The sequence below is a fragment of the Pelobates fuscus genome, chromosome 1 (assembly GCF_036172605.1).
Source record: "Pelobates fuscus isolate aPelFus1 chromosome 1, aPelFus1.pri, whole genome shotgun sequence".
NCBI classification, from domain to species: domain Eukaryota; kingdom Metazoa; phylum Chordata; class Amphibia; order Anura; family Pelobatidae; genus Pelobates; species Pelobates fuscus.
This window is the reverse complement of record NC_086317.1, coordinates 441800523-441817822: the sequence shown is the minus strand read 5'-3', so window position 1 is coordinate 441817822 and position 17300 is coordinate 441800523. Positions and strand designations below refer to the sequence as shown.

The following is a 17300-nucleotide window of genomic DNA, read 5'->3' as shown; positions in this document are numbered from 1 at the left end:
GGAAAGTGTGTATGGAGGCTGTGGTGTCACATGCAGGGAGGTGTGGCTAGGGCTGCATAGACAAAGTGATTTAACTCCTAAATGGCAGATAACTGAACAGGGAGACTGCAGTTGCATGATCTGTACACCAAAACCACTTCATTAAGCTGAAAGTTGTTTTAATGCTTAGAGTCTCTCTTGTTTTGTTTTAAAGAAACCTGCACTCATTAGTAATGTGGTGATATTATATTAGGATAAAAGGAGTTATCAGATGCGTTTTTTCATGGAGAGTCAAGTCTCATTGACAGTGAGTGAGTGTGCATTTATATTTATTGTCAAGTACAGTTATTTAAAATGTATCACAGTTTCTCTGCAATATGTGAGACCCAATAGCCCAGGGGGCCTTTTAATGTTCAATGAAGAAGATACATCTGCCATCACTAATGCACTTATTTTGCTGTCTCAATCTCAGTAAACTCAATGCACTTCCCCTACAACACGCTTTTTTAAAAATGTCTTGTTACAAAGCATTTTACATTTTTGTTAATGTGCAATGCTGTTTGGCGTACTAAAATGGTAATTCAACACAAACAACAAAAAGGACAGATGTGGTCAGATTCAAGAAATCAAATGAAACTAACCGCATCTCTGGAAATAACTATAGCGGCAGTGTCTAGGATTATAATGCTGGCTGTCGGTAACAGGTGTAGCTGTGAACCGCTAAGGGTGTCACTATAGACCCATGAGCAGAAAAAATGCTATTAAATACCAAAATGAAGTATATACAAAAAGTTACTGCTAAATGCAAAAAATAAATAAAGTATATACAGTGGTACTAGGATTCTAGGGGTTATGCCCCTTCTTGAGACATCTGGAGTCTCTAATTGGTACACCAGTCTCTGAGTAGACACTCGGCATTACTTCCTCGGGTTATCCGGGGTTGTCGGCACAGGTGTACACCCAGAGACACTGAACTTTTTGTTCTCTGTTTTCCTGTTTACAATTGGGTTTTAATACCAAGTACCAACCTTGTGTATCATGGCTAGCTTTTTATTTGATAAATCTAAGAGAGACGTTTGGTGCAGGGACACAGATCAGGTTTTTTCTGAACAGGACCTAACTAACCTCTCAGTAAATGACAACATTATCTCATCCTTTAACCGTTTGACTAATCTCTTCCAACAACAAATCAAAACAGGATGGGAAATCGCGTCACTTGACAACTATTTAAAGAAAGACCTCATTCCAAGGGGCCTAAGGGTACAAAACATACCAGCATCACACATAGAGGAGGAGGAATTTACTAAAGAGTGGGAGGAAGCCGCAGGTATATGCTCCAAAAGATTTATGGAGATACTCTGCAAATTCGAGACAAAAAGATTAGAAAGAGTTAATAAAGAGGTGGATGAACAGATTGACAGGATTGCAGCTTTTAAAGATGAACCTAATTTTTTTTTTTTTTTAATTCTTTATTTTATTGAGGCGTATAGTAGCAAGGGTACAGAATGAAGAGAGGGAGATGATATGAATACGTACAAGTAGGGATTAATACAACTCAGTATGTATCACCTCAGATAGTTGTCTGCCTCTTTTTATATTAAGTAAATGGTTAGTAAATGTTAATTATAACATGCTGTTTAGTCATGACTAGAGTGAATGAGCATATAACTCTTAGCTAGCCTAGGAGAAGATCTAGACAAATGAGATGCAAGTATAAACATTAGAACAAGAGAAACTAAAACAAGCTGATTAATCCTAGTGCTGCCTATAGTTATTATCATGTGTTGCTAGCTCGCTTAAATCAGGTTAGGTATCATGCTGGGTGGGCCATTGAACTGACACATATGAAATTACAGCAGAGCTAGAAAGTTGCTGGGTGCAGCTATTATTGTGAAACATGCAAGCATGGGTCCCCGTTTTACATTACTGTATAATTGCTATCATAGTTGCATAGGGGTCACTGAATATATGAGTTAAAATCATATAGTGTATGCTGGGCTAGGCATCAATATAAGGTGGCTGCCCCTAGCTATGTATGGCAGCTAACGATTATATAGGAAGCAAATGTTATAGCCTAGCCTCAGCAAACTTAAAAAGTGGTTATGGAGGGGTCACTGCCAGGCAAATTTAAAGTAGCCGCGAGGGCTATGTGGGACCATTTAGCCACGACATCATGCTGTTAAGTCTCAGGGTGTGTGTGGCAGAACAGCCCAGAAAGATAAGCGAACAGTCAGCCTATGCCTAGAGCCGGGAAGCAGAGGGAAGGCAAGCGTAGGGCTTGGGGGCTCACAGTTGCCACTAGAAAGTCTTGTAGGGAGTTCATGTAGCCCAGCAAGTTCAGGTGGAGGTCGGCATATCCCCGCCAGGGCACAGTGCTCTTCCGGCCCCAGGTCTGTGTGAGAGCTTGCATCTGGGTTCTGGTTCTCTTGAAGACCTTATCCTTCCGCCGCCTGGGGTATGCAGAGGATCCGTGGGGTGCGGGCAGCCGACGGCGAGTGATCCTCCGCACCTGTGGGTGAAGCTGTGAGGCTGAGCCTCGTGTGGCTCTCGGCCTATGAAGGTGAGTGGCAATGTTGTGAGGTATGTTAGCAGCGGGGACCCCTCGTGGGAGCTTGGAATTCCCCCCCAGCTCACCCTGCTCTTGCATGTGGTCAGGGTTTGAGGGTGTCCCATTCCCCCTCCGTTTACTTCCATCTAGATCTCTTACTTGCTGCTGGGTTGGGGATGGTGCTGTGCGAGCCTCAATTGCTGCCCAGAAACGGTTAAAGATTTCATCCAGTTGCTTTACTGTTTGCTCCTCATAACTCTGCTGTATACACCAGGGCTGCTTGTGCTCATGAGGTAAGGGCACTGTCGCCATCTTTGGAGATCCTGCAGTCGTGTGAGGTGATGAAGTTCCTGAGGGTGTCGCGTGGCTCACCAAGATTTCCCCGGTGCGGCCTCTTGGTTCTGACGTTGTGGTGCTTGTTCCAGCGCCCTGTGCGGACCGGGATATCCCCCACCGGTCCAAAGGGGGGGGGGGTAGGAGGTAGGAGGTGTCTGTGAGCCTGTTCTCTAGCGAGGAGAGCGGCCGCCTCTCCACGCTTCGATCCCTGGTAGGCCTCAGCAGGTTTTTTAGGGTTCCCGGCTAGTGTCAGGCATGCTTCGGGTGTCAAAGGGTTCCTCCGGGTATCCCCTCCTCGCTTATTCTCCTCCAGAAAGTGGACGTGCCGGATTTCTGGGGGTTTTCCCCCAAAAACAGCAGTTTTGGTCAGGAGCTTGGGTCCTGCACGTCTGCTCAGCCTGGAAGCTAGGCTCCGCCCCCATGAACCTAATTTTGAATCTTTAGAAACAAAACTCAAGAATAACTTGGATAAATTCCAACAGAACATAAAAATTCGTAAGCATTCCAAGTTCATTAGGGATAATAATGATTTCAAGAGTGGGAATGTATACAAGAGAAGCAGAAATTTTAGGAGGAGTTTCTCTGAACCAATTTCAACATCAGAGTATGAGACGAGTGGTTCAGACTCTGAAAATTCCTCTAAAGGGGGAATGTCGGTTCCGGTTGAACGTAATACCAGAAGTATATTGAAAAAAGGTGGGGTCTCTTTTTTAGGGCAACCCAATATGGAGGAAAGCCTAGCCCCTCGGACAAGGAACAGAGGCGGACCCCCTCAACAGTTCAGAAGGAGAAGGTATTAACACAAACCCCAGATAACCAAATAATCAACTTATCCTCTTACACTCCCACCAAAAATGAAATACAAATCTTGAGGCGGGGTATGTCCTTTGTTCCAGTGTCTAACTTTGATAAGTTCAACTGGACAAAGGACATACACCTCTTTGCAAGGAAACTGGCCCTTCACAAAATCCACCGCATTAAAGATGAAAAAAGGGCAAAAGACTTAGGGCTACAAGTTTCTGATATAGATGCACTGGATACTCTAGTGGATCTCCTTGTATGCAATGATGAGTCTATACAAAAACAACCCCCTTTCACACATCTGAAAAAGAAGAGCCGGTTCACTCCACATATGGCTGATTTTAAATATATAGACTTATTCGTGGAGCTAACATGCAAAGAAATCGATAAGATCAATCCGAAAGAACTCCCTAGTCAACCTAATAGCAATATTTCCCCACAAGAAAACATTGCATTGGGTAAACTAAGGGAAATGGATGAGGTGATCTTTAAACCTTCCGATAAGGGAGGCAACACTGTCATCCTAAATAAATCTGATTACATATCCATGGTATATAGATTAATCGATGACAGCGAGACATATGAGGTATTGACATGTGACCCTACACAGAAGTATCTAACCGAATTAAAAACAATCTTGGATTCGGCACTGTCACTATCACTCATATCTAAGGACGAATACAACTTTATGTTTGTTAAAAGGCCGGTTACTGCCACTTTTTACGCACTCCCGAAGGTACATAAGCAACAACCAATATTAAAGGGACGACCCAGTGTCTCTGGCAGAGGTAATCTGACCCAGAATATAAGTTTATATGTGGATCAGATATTAAGAAAAGTAGTGTTTGAACTCCCCTCACATCTAAGGGACACCAAGCATACTTTAAATACCATCGAAGGAATTAAGATCAATGGCCACGCTATTTTGTGTAGTCTCGACGTGGAGAGCCTTTACAGCTCAATACCACACGAGGTGGGTCTAAGACATCTTAGAGCAATACTTGATAGCAAACCTCCTGTCTCACTTAGACATAATGAACTGGTCCAAGACTTGATGTCCTTCATTCTGACACATAACTATTTTATCTTCCAGGGTAAACACTACCACCAGGTGAGAGGCACTGCTATGGGGACGGCTTGTGCCCCCTCATATGCTAACCTCCACCTGGGGTGGTGGGAGAGTACAATGGTATTTAATGAACACATGACAAAATACACTAAGTGTATAAAAATATGGAAACGCTACATCGACGATGTGTTGATCATATGGACAGACACCCCTGACCTCTTTCTAGAATTTGTAAACATTCTGAACTCTAACTCCATCAATGTGAGACTGACAAGTGAGTTAGGTGGTAACCAAATCAATTTTCTTGATTTAACTATCTGTCTGTCAGACAAGGGGGTACTCACATCTACCCTCTTCCGGAAACCCACGTCAACCAACAGCTTATTGGAGTGGACAAGTCACCATCCACCCTCCCTTAAAAAAGGTATCCCAATAGGGCAGTATTTGCGTTTAAGACGCAACTGCACCACTATAGAAGATTTTAAATTGAAGGCAAAAACCTTACAGCTTCAATTTAAACAAAAAGGATACCCAAACAGATGCCTTAAATCCGCATATAAACGTGCACTGTTGGTAGACCGTAAAGACCTCCTAACTGATAAAAACGTCCAGTCTAATCAAGAAACCATAAGATGCATAGGGAATTATGATGCAGGCTGGCATCAAATTATGAGTATCCTGGATAGATACTGGCCCCTATTGCACCAAGACCCACACCTACAGAAGGTGATCACAACTAAGGCGTCTGTAACAGCACGCAGAGGACGAAACATTAGGGACATCCTAGTCCCAAGTCACCTGAAATCGAACACCCAGAAAATTTCTTGGTTAAAGTCTCCAGTCCTAGGCACATATCAATGTGGAAAGTGTAAGGCGTGCAAATTCATACGCCGTCCTTCGAAAACCTTTCCAGACTCCCTAGGGACACAAGAATTTAAAGTTCGCCACTTTTTCAATTGCCAATCTAAAGGTCTTGTATACCTACTCTCATGCTCATGCAACAAATTATACGTGGGAAAAACTTCCCGTATGTTTAAACTGAGGATAAGGGAGCACGTGACCTCTATTAACCCAAAAAGATTAATTGACACCCCAGTTTCAAAACATTTGAAACTCCATCATGGGGGGTCTTCTGAGGGGATAAGATTTTGCGGAATTGAAAGTGTCACCCTGGGTCCAAGAAGGGGAGATTTAGACAAAAAACTACTCCAAAGGGAGAGTTTTTGGATTTATAAACTTAAAACATTGTCACCATCTGGACTCAACGAGGGTTTTTCATACACACCCTTCATCGAAGATTGAGTGCAACAGACTGGATACTATGTCCCCACACCCCCATTGATCTCTGACATATTTGCAATTTATATCTAATTAAGCTTATTTTTGCCTGATACACTTGTACATTTTGTAATATAGCGTGTAGTGTTTAGTGTAGATTTGTATATATTTCTTTACTTATTTATTTTTTATTTTTTACTCTGTCATGTTTTTCATCTTTATTATTAATTTTTTGTCATGAATACCTTACATAGGACCATAGGGATGCAGAATTGACTGTACCAGGTCCGGATATATCGGAACATTCATTTTCTGCATTTCTGCAGTGTTTTACATCCAGGGTTTGTGAGTTTTTAGAGCTGTCACAGTATATATGGGGTTAAATGGGGGTTTGGCCGGCCCATCTCATCTCACGACCCGCCCACTAACTTCAGATGGATAGGGTCTGACACGTCGGACCATGTGACCGGCATCAAGCCCCGCCCCCAATAACATCTCATGTTACCCTGGAGATTAGAGTGAATGTAGTACAGCTGATATCACACTCCCCCTGCTCCTATTGGTCAAAGGTACTCATGCCTCCTGGCACATCACATATAAAAGAGACTCATTAACAGTCTAATGTTAGCCCCTGACGAAGGTGCTCCTTTTTAGCACCGAAACGTACGTTGGGCAATTTGTTTTTTCCTCATATCACGGATATGAGCACTGGGCACTGGTGGTTTTAGCACCATGTTAATCACTTAATGTATATTTGATTTACTCTTTCTTTTCTATGCCTGTCTAGCTAGATTAACAGGGAGAGAGGCTTTATAAATTAAACCAGCAGTCCGAATTTGACTGTTATTATGACTGTCTACCGTCCTCAATCTCCCTTTACCTCTGTACTAGCTCCAATTGGAGCCTCTGTCTACTCTGTATCTATCATTAGTATTTTTTTGTAAGAGGTATTTATGGTTGTGATTTGGGGACCTATAATCCTTTTTGTACAGGATTTACAGGGAGAGAGGTTGTTTAAATTTAAAACTAGCAGTCCGAATTTGACTGCTATTAACACTGCATACCCTCCTCAATCTCCCTTCACCCCTGTACTAGCCTCATTTGGAGCCTCTGTTTACCCTGTATCTACTACTATCTCTATAGGAGGTATTTATGGTTGGGACTTGGGGATTTTTCTCATCTCCTTATAGTGCACTATATTAAAGCTGATAATTAGGGGTGAGTTGCTGTTGCCATTTGGCTCATTATATCCCTACCTATACATATCCTTCTATTGACAGGCGTGGAATCCTAGTACCACTGTATATACTTTATTTATTATTTTTTGCATTTAGCAGTAACTTTTTGTATATACTTCATTTTGGTATTTAGTAGCATTTTTTCTGCTCATGGGTCTACAGTGACACCCTTAGCGGTTCACAGCTACACCTGTTACCTATCATTAGTATTTTTTTGTAAGAGGTATTTATGGTTGTGATTTGGGGACCTATAATCCTTTTTGTACAGGATTTACAGGGAGAGAGGTTGTTTAAATTTAAAACTAGCAGTCCGAATTTGACTGCTATTAACACTGCATACCCTCCTCAATCTCCCTTCACCCCTGTACTAGCCTCATTTGGAGCCTCTGTTTACCCTGTATCTACTACTATCTCTATAGGAGGTATTTATGGTTGGGACTTGGGGATTTTTCTCATCTCCTTATAGTGCACTATATTAAAGCTGATAATTAGGGGTGAGTTGCTGTTGCCATTTGGCTCATTATATCCCTACCTATACATATCCTTCTATTGACAGGCGTGGAATCCTAGTACCACTGTATATACTTTATTTATTTTTTGCATTTAGCAGTAACTTTTTGTATATACTTCATTTTGGTATTTAATAGCATTTTTTCTGCTCATGGGTCTATAGTGACACCCTTAGCGGTTCACAGCTACACCTGTTACCGACAGCCAGCATTATAATCCTAGACACTGCCGCTATAGTTATTTCCAGAGATGCGGTTAGTTTCATTTGATTTCTTGAATCTGACCACATCTGTCCTTTTTGTTGTTTGATTTTGTATATATGGGGTTATGCCCCTTCTTGAGACATCTGGAGTCTCTAATTGGTACACCAGTCTCTGAGTAGACACTCGGCATTACTTCCTCGGGTTATCCGGGGTTGTCGGCACAGGTGTACACCCAGAGACACTGAACTTTTTGTTCTCTGTTTTCCTGGTAATTCAACACAGTAAGAAAATTAGTAAAACATGGATCTCTTTATGGAATATAATGGTATTGGAAGTAAGTGCCAACGGTATTTATTAAAAATGATTGTGGATTTACAGTCCATCATTCGCATGCATTATAGAGATAATTCATCATTAGGATCCATAGACACTGCACAGTCATCACTACTTCTCAAACAAGGAAGAGGAGGGAATGGGCCTAAAGATCAAGAAGCTTTCATGAGAACCATACAAAAACAAAACAACAACAAAAGTCAAGTAATTCTGTACATGAAGCTTTATCAGATAAGTGGTTTGTACTTTTTATCCTAGAATGTCTCTTCAGTCAACATCTTATAACTCTTTCAAATAATTTGATCCTGCACCAATTATAATTAAAATAATAATAGTTTACTTAGGGTTCAAAATATTTGCGGTTACATTGGCCAATGGTCCGAGGACAATCACTGAGGTCCATCAACTCTTTAAGTCACACAGCATAAGTAGGTACTATAGAGAACAGGCATCATAGTCAAGCCCCAACAGGCAGAATTACTATTTAGAGACAGAAATGAGTTCGAAAGACTCCCACAAGTTCTGACAGTCTTTCCATTAGGTATAGCCAAATTCACCGTCTGTAATATGGAATCTCTATCTCTCCAATATTAAATGTGGATATCAAGTCCTAGTGGGTAGTTAGAATAACATCTGAACTCGTTCGCCAGGCTGCTTGTATGCTTTGGGATAAACTTGCATATCTTCAGCCCAAGAATGGTAGCCGCTAAATCTTCCATCACCGCACCTAGATAAAAATAAAACACCTATTATATAAAATAATATATACTGGCAACGAACCAGAAAGATGTATCACAATGAATACATCATATAAAAAAAAAAAAAAAAACACAAACATTAAAGTGTGATGGCAAATACAGAGAGTTGTCATTTATGGATATATAGATCACTGGATAGGAGCACATTTGGCTGCTGAATAGATCTCTTTGGTTCGTTCCTGCAAATGGCGTGCTTCTTAACCCTAGGGAAATCTGTTTTCTCTCTCCTTTGCCATTATATACCAACAGTTTACAAACAATGTTACTGAATCATTTCTGTCTAAAGATGCACATTAAGTCAATACACTTCTTGCATTTTCTTTATGGAACTCTCAATACAACTTTAAACTTATAAAGAAAGTGCAGATCACCACCATGTGTTTTTCCCCCCCATGCTAAATGACTAAAATAACACAAATGTTTTTTTTTTTTTTTATACAATTTGCTGGCCAAACTTCTAGCAAATGTACAGATGGGAATGTATTCCAGTAAACTTTGCCAATATGATAGTGGCAACATTATCTATTGTAGGGACGGCAAAAAGGTAGAACTAAAGTCACAGGATTGGCAAAGCATGATAGGAGTTTTAGTTAAGCAATAGCTGGAAATTCGTTTACTATGTGTAGAGGGTACATGATAATCTTAAAGGTCTGCAATGCAGTAATGAGGTCAGAATACCTGTGCATAGCAGAACCTTGCTTCTGGCGAGGAACTTGATGGTTTCGGCGGTTTTACGCAGACACTCTTCAGACAGGTATGGGGGATCTGCGATCACCAGATCAAAGCTATGCTTCTCCATGCTCTCGGGCAAGTTTAAAGGGTCATTATAATCATAGAAGACGTAATCGTCCCCATACACAGAAAACCTCCGGTCATACTCCAGCAAGCACACAGAAATGTTCTCTGCAGACAGTCCTTTCAGCTTCTGGTAAATGCTGGGAGTGCTGACACATGCAATCCTGGAACAGAAAACAAGAAGCTTTAGGATTTTACTTCCCCATTTCCAACACATAGACTCACTCAGTGTTGCCACCGACTCCTCCTCCTGCGACATCATCCTGGCTTCTCAACCAATCCAAAGCTTCTCAGGGAGAAACATAGATAACAAGATGTGCATGCGCAGCGTACGTCTGGATCATCCAATCAAATGCTTCTCATAGGGGAGCTTTGAATCCAGTGCTCTCCTGTCATCAGCATTTGACGATGTGAACATCACACAATGGAGTCAAACTCTGTTCTCAACATGGAAGTGCCTCTAGTGGTCGTCAGGTAGACAGTCAGTAGAGGCAAGTTTAAATCATACCATTACTGTATCTATGAAACCACTGCACATTGAAATAAAGTGGTCTGGGTACAGTCAGTGTCCCTTTAATTAACACATTCTCCTGCAAATATATAGGGGATTTGTTTTCACTGTGTGAAGAAGGTTTTTGGAGCAATAATTCACTACATTTTATACACAGACAGTGGAAAACACTGATGTTACATTAAAAACTGTACAATCATTTCAACTCCATACAATAATTCCATACCTGCCATTCTCCCCACAGGCCTGTATCAGCTCCTTTGCCAGGTTCAACGCTGTTTCATCGCTATACCAAAACTGACTTAATTGCTAAAGAGAAAACATTTTTACAAAAATTAAAAAAAAAAAAAAAAAACATTTGTTGCATAATTTAATTTGTTGGCCTGTGTTGACACTTTCTTTGAAATATTGTTCAAATTTAGATTAGAATCCTATGGTGCAAGTGGACATTATTCACTGACTATTTATCTGAACAGCCCAACCTGCTAAAATGGTGTACATTTATGGTGGGTTTATACAGAGTATAACCGAATTTTGTAATGAACCCCCCCCTTAATAATAAACGATTGATTTACCAAAGACAAAAAAATGTTTTAAAAAGTCTTCAAGACAAAGAATGTGGTTTTAGTCACATTATGACCATGCAAATGCTAAGCCTCTCATCTACATCAAAGTGCCTCCAACTAATACATCTGTTTGTCCATAATATGTGAACACAGTATACCTTCTATAGTGCCAGCATATACCGCAGTGTTATACAGCAATAATGAAAAATAAATATATTACAAAAAAATAAATTTGGACTTTTATATTTTGTTTTGCATCTTATACTCTTTGTAAGGTGTTTTTAGCCTTGATAGATCAGTAGTTTGTTATGTATGGAGTGTACTTTGTTAATTTTAGCAACAATTCTAACCTACCTTGTGTGTATACAGAGGTTTATTCAAAGGATGAGTTTAGATATGTTACTCACCCAGTCCTCTTCTACAGCACCAACAGAAAACTTGTAGTCGGGTTCCAAATGTTCTGTATTTTGCTCTGCTTGTTCTGCGTAAAACTCCTGCAGTGTGGCCAGAGCATGAGAGGAGAGCTGGGGTACATCGTCATCATCATCAATACTGTCCATGCTTCGGGATGATGGCTAGGGGGAAAAGAGAAAAAAACTAATCACCTACCACAGTGTATTGTCAATGTCTTTTCTTATTTAGAATACCTGAGTTATTGATGTAAAACAGATATGGATTAATTTTAACAAATCTGCAGAAAGTGAGACAAAATGTTCCTAGAGCCAGATGAGATGGTCCATATTTTTTATGACAATCTGTTCTTTAAAGAGAAGCCCTACTCCTAAAGAACAAAACTTTATTATCAGTGACTATCCTGCCATTCTCACACTGAAATTGTTTCTACACAGTGTAATATTTTTAGTACTTATGGACTCTGTTGAAAAATCAATCTTTTGTTCAATTTCAGTGCCTTATTAATTTAACCCCTTAAGGACCAAACTGCTTTAATAAAAGGTAATCATGTCACGGCAAGGGTGCATAATTCATTTTTTGCACTATGGAATATTATCCTTTAATGTAATTTGTGTAGTGCCTACCTGATAGAATATTGTCAAAAGGGGTTCATTTGATTGTATGAAAGGTGAGATGACAGAAGGGGTAATGTAAATTGCATAGGAATGTGAAAAAGGTTTTACCATATGGATGGAACCTGTGAATTAATCAAAGGCTCTGCAAGGTGTGAGATTCTACACTTGATAAGCCTGAATGTCTGGCTTCAGCCATATGGCCTGTACTTCTTAATTGATGAGTAAAACTCTTTAATATGTTAATGGCCATTAGCCTTGTTCCGGGATCATATCCAAAAGAAAAATACATTAATACTTACCCACAGAATAATAATTAAGCCTCATTTTTGTTATATTTGGAATGTGACAAGCTCCATCTTCTAAACAAGCCCAAACATGCTTGGCATAACTTAACCAAAAGGGGAATGGATTATGATGTCCGCTATATTGGGTCGCAAGTAAGGCATCCGACATATGTATAGAAAGGGAAAATAATAAATTCGTAGATGCAATTATTTTTTCTGTGGCAGGTACATAAGAGAAGATAGAACCAAATGTTTCCATTTGGATTGATGTGGGTCTGGACACAACGGGGTGGTCACTTAGTGCCTCCATAGATACGCCTTAACTCCACCTCTGGGTGAGGCGTGGTAATCCACAGAGTATATATATCTCTAGTTATACTGAAATGTGCCTTGTACTTGCTTGAGGGGCAGTATCTAATTCTAAGTGAGTCTCTATCTTTCCTACCAGAGAGGCAGAAGTATTTACTTTGAAGAGTTGAGAAAGTGATTAGGACTTTCTGTTAGTTTATCCCTTTTGGTTTTATCTGTTGTTGGTGTAAATAATTTATCATCTAAATTTTTGTATGCACTGTAAATATTCCTTTATTAAGTTCTGCCTTTGTCTGGTTAAGAATCACGTTACCTGAAGAGACTAATTCGTGGTTTGCAATTGCTTAGATATTGTGCTAAGTTATATTTTACTGCTTACCTTCGAGAGGAACACTGCCTGCTAGAAATAGAACCTTCACATGGAATACAGCCAGGCAAAAGTAGAACCTTTGCGTGGAACATTTCCTGCTGGAAGTAGAACCTTTGCGTGGAACATTTCCTGCTGGAAGTAGAACCTTTGCGTGGAACATTTCCTGCTGGAAGTAGAACCTTTGCGTGGAACACTTCCTGCTGGAAGTAGAACACTTCCTGCTGGAAGTAGAACCTTTGCGTGGAACACTTCCTGCTGGAAGTAGAACCTTTGCGTGGAACACTTCCTGCTGGAAGTAGAACCTTTGCGTGGAACACTTCCTGCTGGAAGTAGAACCTTTGCGTGGAACACTTCCTGCTGGAAGTAGAACCTTTGCATGGAACACTTCCTGCTGGAAGTAGAACTTTTACATGGACCACCCTCACCTAAAGTGCTAGAACCTTCATCTGGGAGACCACATTTTAGAAATCTTATCTGGAGTGTTGGAATTAGAACCTGCATGCTAAACCTCTGGTCTAAAGTGTATGCCAGAACTCTCACCTGGAGTGCTAGAATTAGAACCTGGAACACTGCATGCCAGAACTCTCACATGGAGTGCTAGAATTAGAACCTGGAACACTGCATGCCAGAACTCTCACGTGGAGTGCTAGAATTAGAACCTGGAACACTGCATGCCAGAACTCTCACGTGGAGTGCTAGAATTAGAACCTGGAACACTGCATGCCAGAACTCTCACGTGGAGTGCTAGAATTAGAACCTGGAACACTGCATGCCAGAACTCTCACGTGGAGTGCTAGAATTAGAACCTGGAACACTGCATGCCAGAACTCTCACGTGGAGTGCTAGAATTAGAACCTGGAACACTGCATGCCAGAACTCTCACGTGGAGTGCTAGAATTAGAACCTGGAACACTGCATGCCATAACTCTCACGTGGAGTGCTAGAATTAGAACCTGGAACACTGCATGCCAGAACTCTCACGTGGAGTGCTAGAATTAGAACCTGGAACACTGCATGCCAGAACTCTCACGTGGAGTGCTAGAATTAGAACCTGGAACACTGCATGCCAGAAGTCTCACCTGGAGTGCTAGAATTAGAACCTGGAACACTGCATGCCAGAACTCTCACATGGAGTGCTAGAATTAGAACCTGGAACACTGCATGCCAGAACTCTCACCTGGAGTGCTAGAATTAGAACCTGGAACACTGCATGCCAGAACTCTCACCTGGAATGCTAGAATTAGAACCTGGAACACTGCATGCCAGAACTCTCACCTGGAGTGCTAGAATTAGAACCTGGAACACTGCATGCCAGAACTCTCACCTGGAGTGCTAGAATTAGAACCTGGAACACTGCATGCCAGAACTCTCACCTGGAGTGCTAGAATTAGAGCCTGGAACACTGCATGCCAGAACTCTCACATGGAGTGCTAGAATTAGAACCTGGAACACTGCATGCCAGAACTCTCACCTGGAGTGCTAGAATTAGAACCTGGAACACTGCATGCCAGAACTCTCACCTGGAGTGCTAGAATTAGAACCTGGAACACTGCATGCCAGAACTCTCACCTGGAGTGCTAGAATTAGAACCTGGAACACTGCATGCCAGAACTCTCACATGGAGTGCTAGAATTAGAACCTGGAACACTGCATGCCAGAACTCTCACCTGGAATGCTAGAATTAGAACCTGGAACACTGCATGCCAGAACTCTCACCTGGAGTGCTAGAATTAGAACCTGGAACACTGCATGCCAGAACTCTCACCTGGAGTGTTAGAATAAGAACCTGGAACACTGCATGCCAGAACTCTCACCTTGATTGCTAGAACCTTCACTTTATACACTGCATTCTAGAACACTCATGCGAAGAACCGCACGCTGTTCCACTATAATGGAGCTCTGCATGTAGAGAGGTAAAAACTACAACTCCCGTTATGCTTTGTGCGACTGAAGCACTTCCCGCTTCCGGTTCTGCTTCCGCTTCTTGCACGTGTTCTTTAGTCAGTGGGTCGGGTTGAGCATTTCAGCCAATGTAGAAAAGGAGGTAGACAGGGAAAGTGAACCCGCTGAGCCAGCGTTATATAGCGCAATACAATATGAAACACACGCACAAGCCGTGTTGCAGATGGCTGCTATAGTGAATTCATGTGAAATATATAAATTGCTGCTTATACAGTATCTGGTGATGAATATCATATTGCTCTCCGATCAGCATGCCTGGGGTAACGGGGATCGTTCACCGACACATAACGCGGGTTTTATGATATCAGTGTGATATGGTGACCTGACTCCATCCCTCCAGTTATGAGATACACAAACTGTTAATGTGCTCTGCCATCCTGCAATATATCCAGTTATTATATGTCATAATATATTAAAAGATAAATGTTTTATGTATTCTGGGATCAAAATGTTAGCACAGACTTTGTTTCTAATTATTTTGCTTCCTTTACAGAGAATGACAGTAATAAAATAAACAGCGCATATATATAACTGTAATGTAATAATATCTGACAACGAGCAAGAAGAGAAACAATATAGAAATAACGAAACACGTTTGCTATTACCCAAACTGCTCCTGCAACGCCCTCTAACCCAGGGCTTCCCAAACTTTGATGGGCCAAGACCCACTTTTGAAAACTGTAATTTTTCGAGACCCACTTGCTTTTAATGCATATTTTAAAAATTAACACCATGGCAATCCGCTCTAGAGGCATACAATTGGCACACCATGGCAATCCGCTCTAGAGGCATACAATTGGCACACCATGGCAATCCGCTCTAGAGGCATACAATTGGCACACCATGGCAATCCGTTTTAAAAGCATACAATTGGCACACCATGGCAATCCGTTTTAAAAGCATACAATTGGCACACCATGGCAGTTTTAGAGGCAGAAACTTGGCACATCATGGTAATCTGTTTTAGAGGCATATAACTTATATATGTGTGTTTGAATGTAAGCATGTTTTTGTATGGAGTATGTGTGTGAATGTTGGTGTTTGAATGCAGGTGTGCATTTGTGTGCAGTGTATACACTTCCACACACATACAGAGACACACATGCAAATACACAGACACACAAATACGCACACTGACACACAAACGGGTTACTGTGTGGGGAGGGGAGAAGGGGGAGAAAGGGTTACAGTGTAGGTAGGGGGGCAGGAAGAGAAGGGTTTACAATGTGGGGAAATGGCAGGGTGAGAACTGGTTACAGTGTGGGGAGGGGGCAGGAAGAGAATGGGTTACAGTGTGGGGTGGGCAGGAAGAGAAGGGGTTACAGTGTGGGGTGGGCAGGAAGAGAAGGGGTTACAGTGTGGGGTGGGCAAGGAGAGAAGGGGTTACAGTGTGGGGAGGGGAGCAGGGAGAGAAGGGGTTACAGTGTGGGGAGGGGGCAGTGAGAGAAGAGGTTACAGTGTGGGTGGGGCAGGAAGAGAAGGGGTTACGGTGTGGTGGGGGGCAGGGAGATAAGGGGTTACAGTGTGGGGAGGGGGGCAGGGAGAGGAGGATTTACATTGTGGGGGGGACAGGGTGTGGGGGTGTATCCTACCTTTAATAAATTCCCTGGTGGTCCAGTGTCCTCCCTGGTGGTCTGGTGGGTTAACGCTCCAATCTGCAGCTCCACTGGGTGCAGAGCTGCAGACCATGTGATAGAAGTCTCGCGAGATTACCCAGAGTGGCAACACTCTGGGTGCTCACGAGACCTCTCTCACACGGTCTGCAGCTCTTCACCCGGCGGAGCTGCAGACCAGAGGTGCTGTGCAGACTGATTGAAGGGTGTGCGGCAGCATACAGGGCAAGCCGCCGGGCCCCCTCCTGGTGTCGGGCCCGCGGTCTTGGTCCGAGGGCCTTACTTATCAGTCTGCTTGACAGTCTCTTAGGTTCCCGGTGGCCCTGGAGGCGTGGGTCAGCACGACCCACAAGTGGGTTACGACCCACACTTTGGGAAACCCTTCTCTAACCAATCCTCTAATCCAGGGGTGCCCAATTATCCCCCCCCCCCAAAAAAAAAAACTAAAAAAAACAATCTTGTGCAGTTGTGTAAACCTTTCAATTATCAGTCTTATTTTTTTTGCTTATTTTGTTGTTTTTTTACTATATATATATAGTTAATACAATGTTAAACAAAAATCTGCACACCAGTCAAGCCATAAGACTTGCTTTTCCCACAGAAATCCCAAATCTGCAGTGATGTTATAAACGCAAAGGATTCTGGGTGGGCATATGCAAATTAGTTTAACAAAGAATCACATTTTTGCCTCATTCCATTTTAAACATGGATTCCTTTTAATCTGTGTTTGCAGTATACAACTGCTTGGAACACAATTTATGAAAATATGCAAAACCAGTGAACCACTCATGGACAGCTGTTTCGTTGTT

General features: G+C 41.9%; 1 protein-coding gene across 5 annotated transcripts; it reads right to left on the bottom strand.

Annotated features, from left to right (window-relative positions):
- Positions 1–8293: 8293 nt before the first annotated feature.
- EEF1AKMT1 (EEF1A lysine methyltransferase 1) lies at positions 8294–14847 on the bottom strand. 5 transcript variants are annotated; one of them, XM_063444897.1, is made up of 5 exons: positions 14682–14847; positions 11333–11500; positions 10586–10668; positions 9732–10012; positions 8294–9022 (listed from the first exon to the last, which is right to left on the bottom strand). In XM_063444897.1, the coding sequence occupies exons 2-5, from the start codon at positions 11483–11485 to the stop codon at positions 8886–8888; spliced, it is 654 nt and encodes a 217-aa protein (XP_063300967.1). In that variant the 5' UTR covers positions 11486–11500; positions 14682–14847; the 3' UTR covers positions 8294–8885. The 5 variants fall into 5 exon arrangements, with proteins under 5 accessions (XP_063300967.1, XP_063300966.1, XP_063300970.1 ...); XM_063444896.1 differs by having other exon boundaries at positions 14731–14847; XM_063444900.1 differs by lacking the exon at positions 14682–14847 and adding an exon at positions 14094–14140.
- Between the last annotated feature and the right edge of the window lie 2453 nt (positions 14848–17300).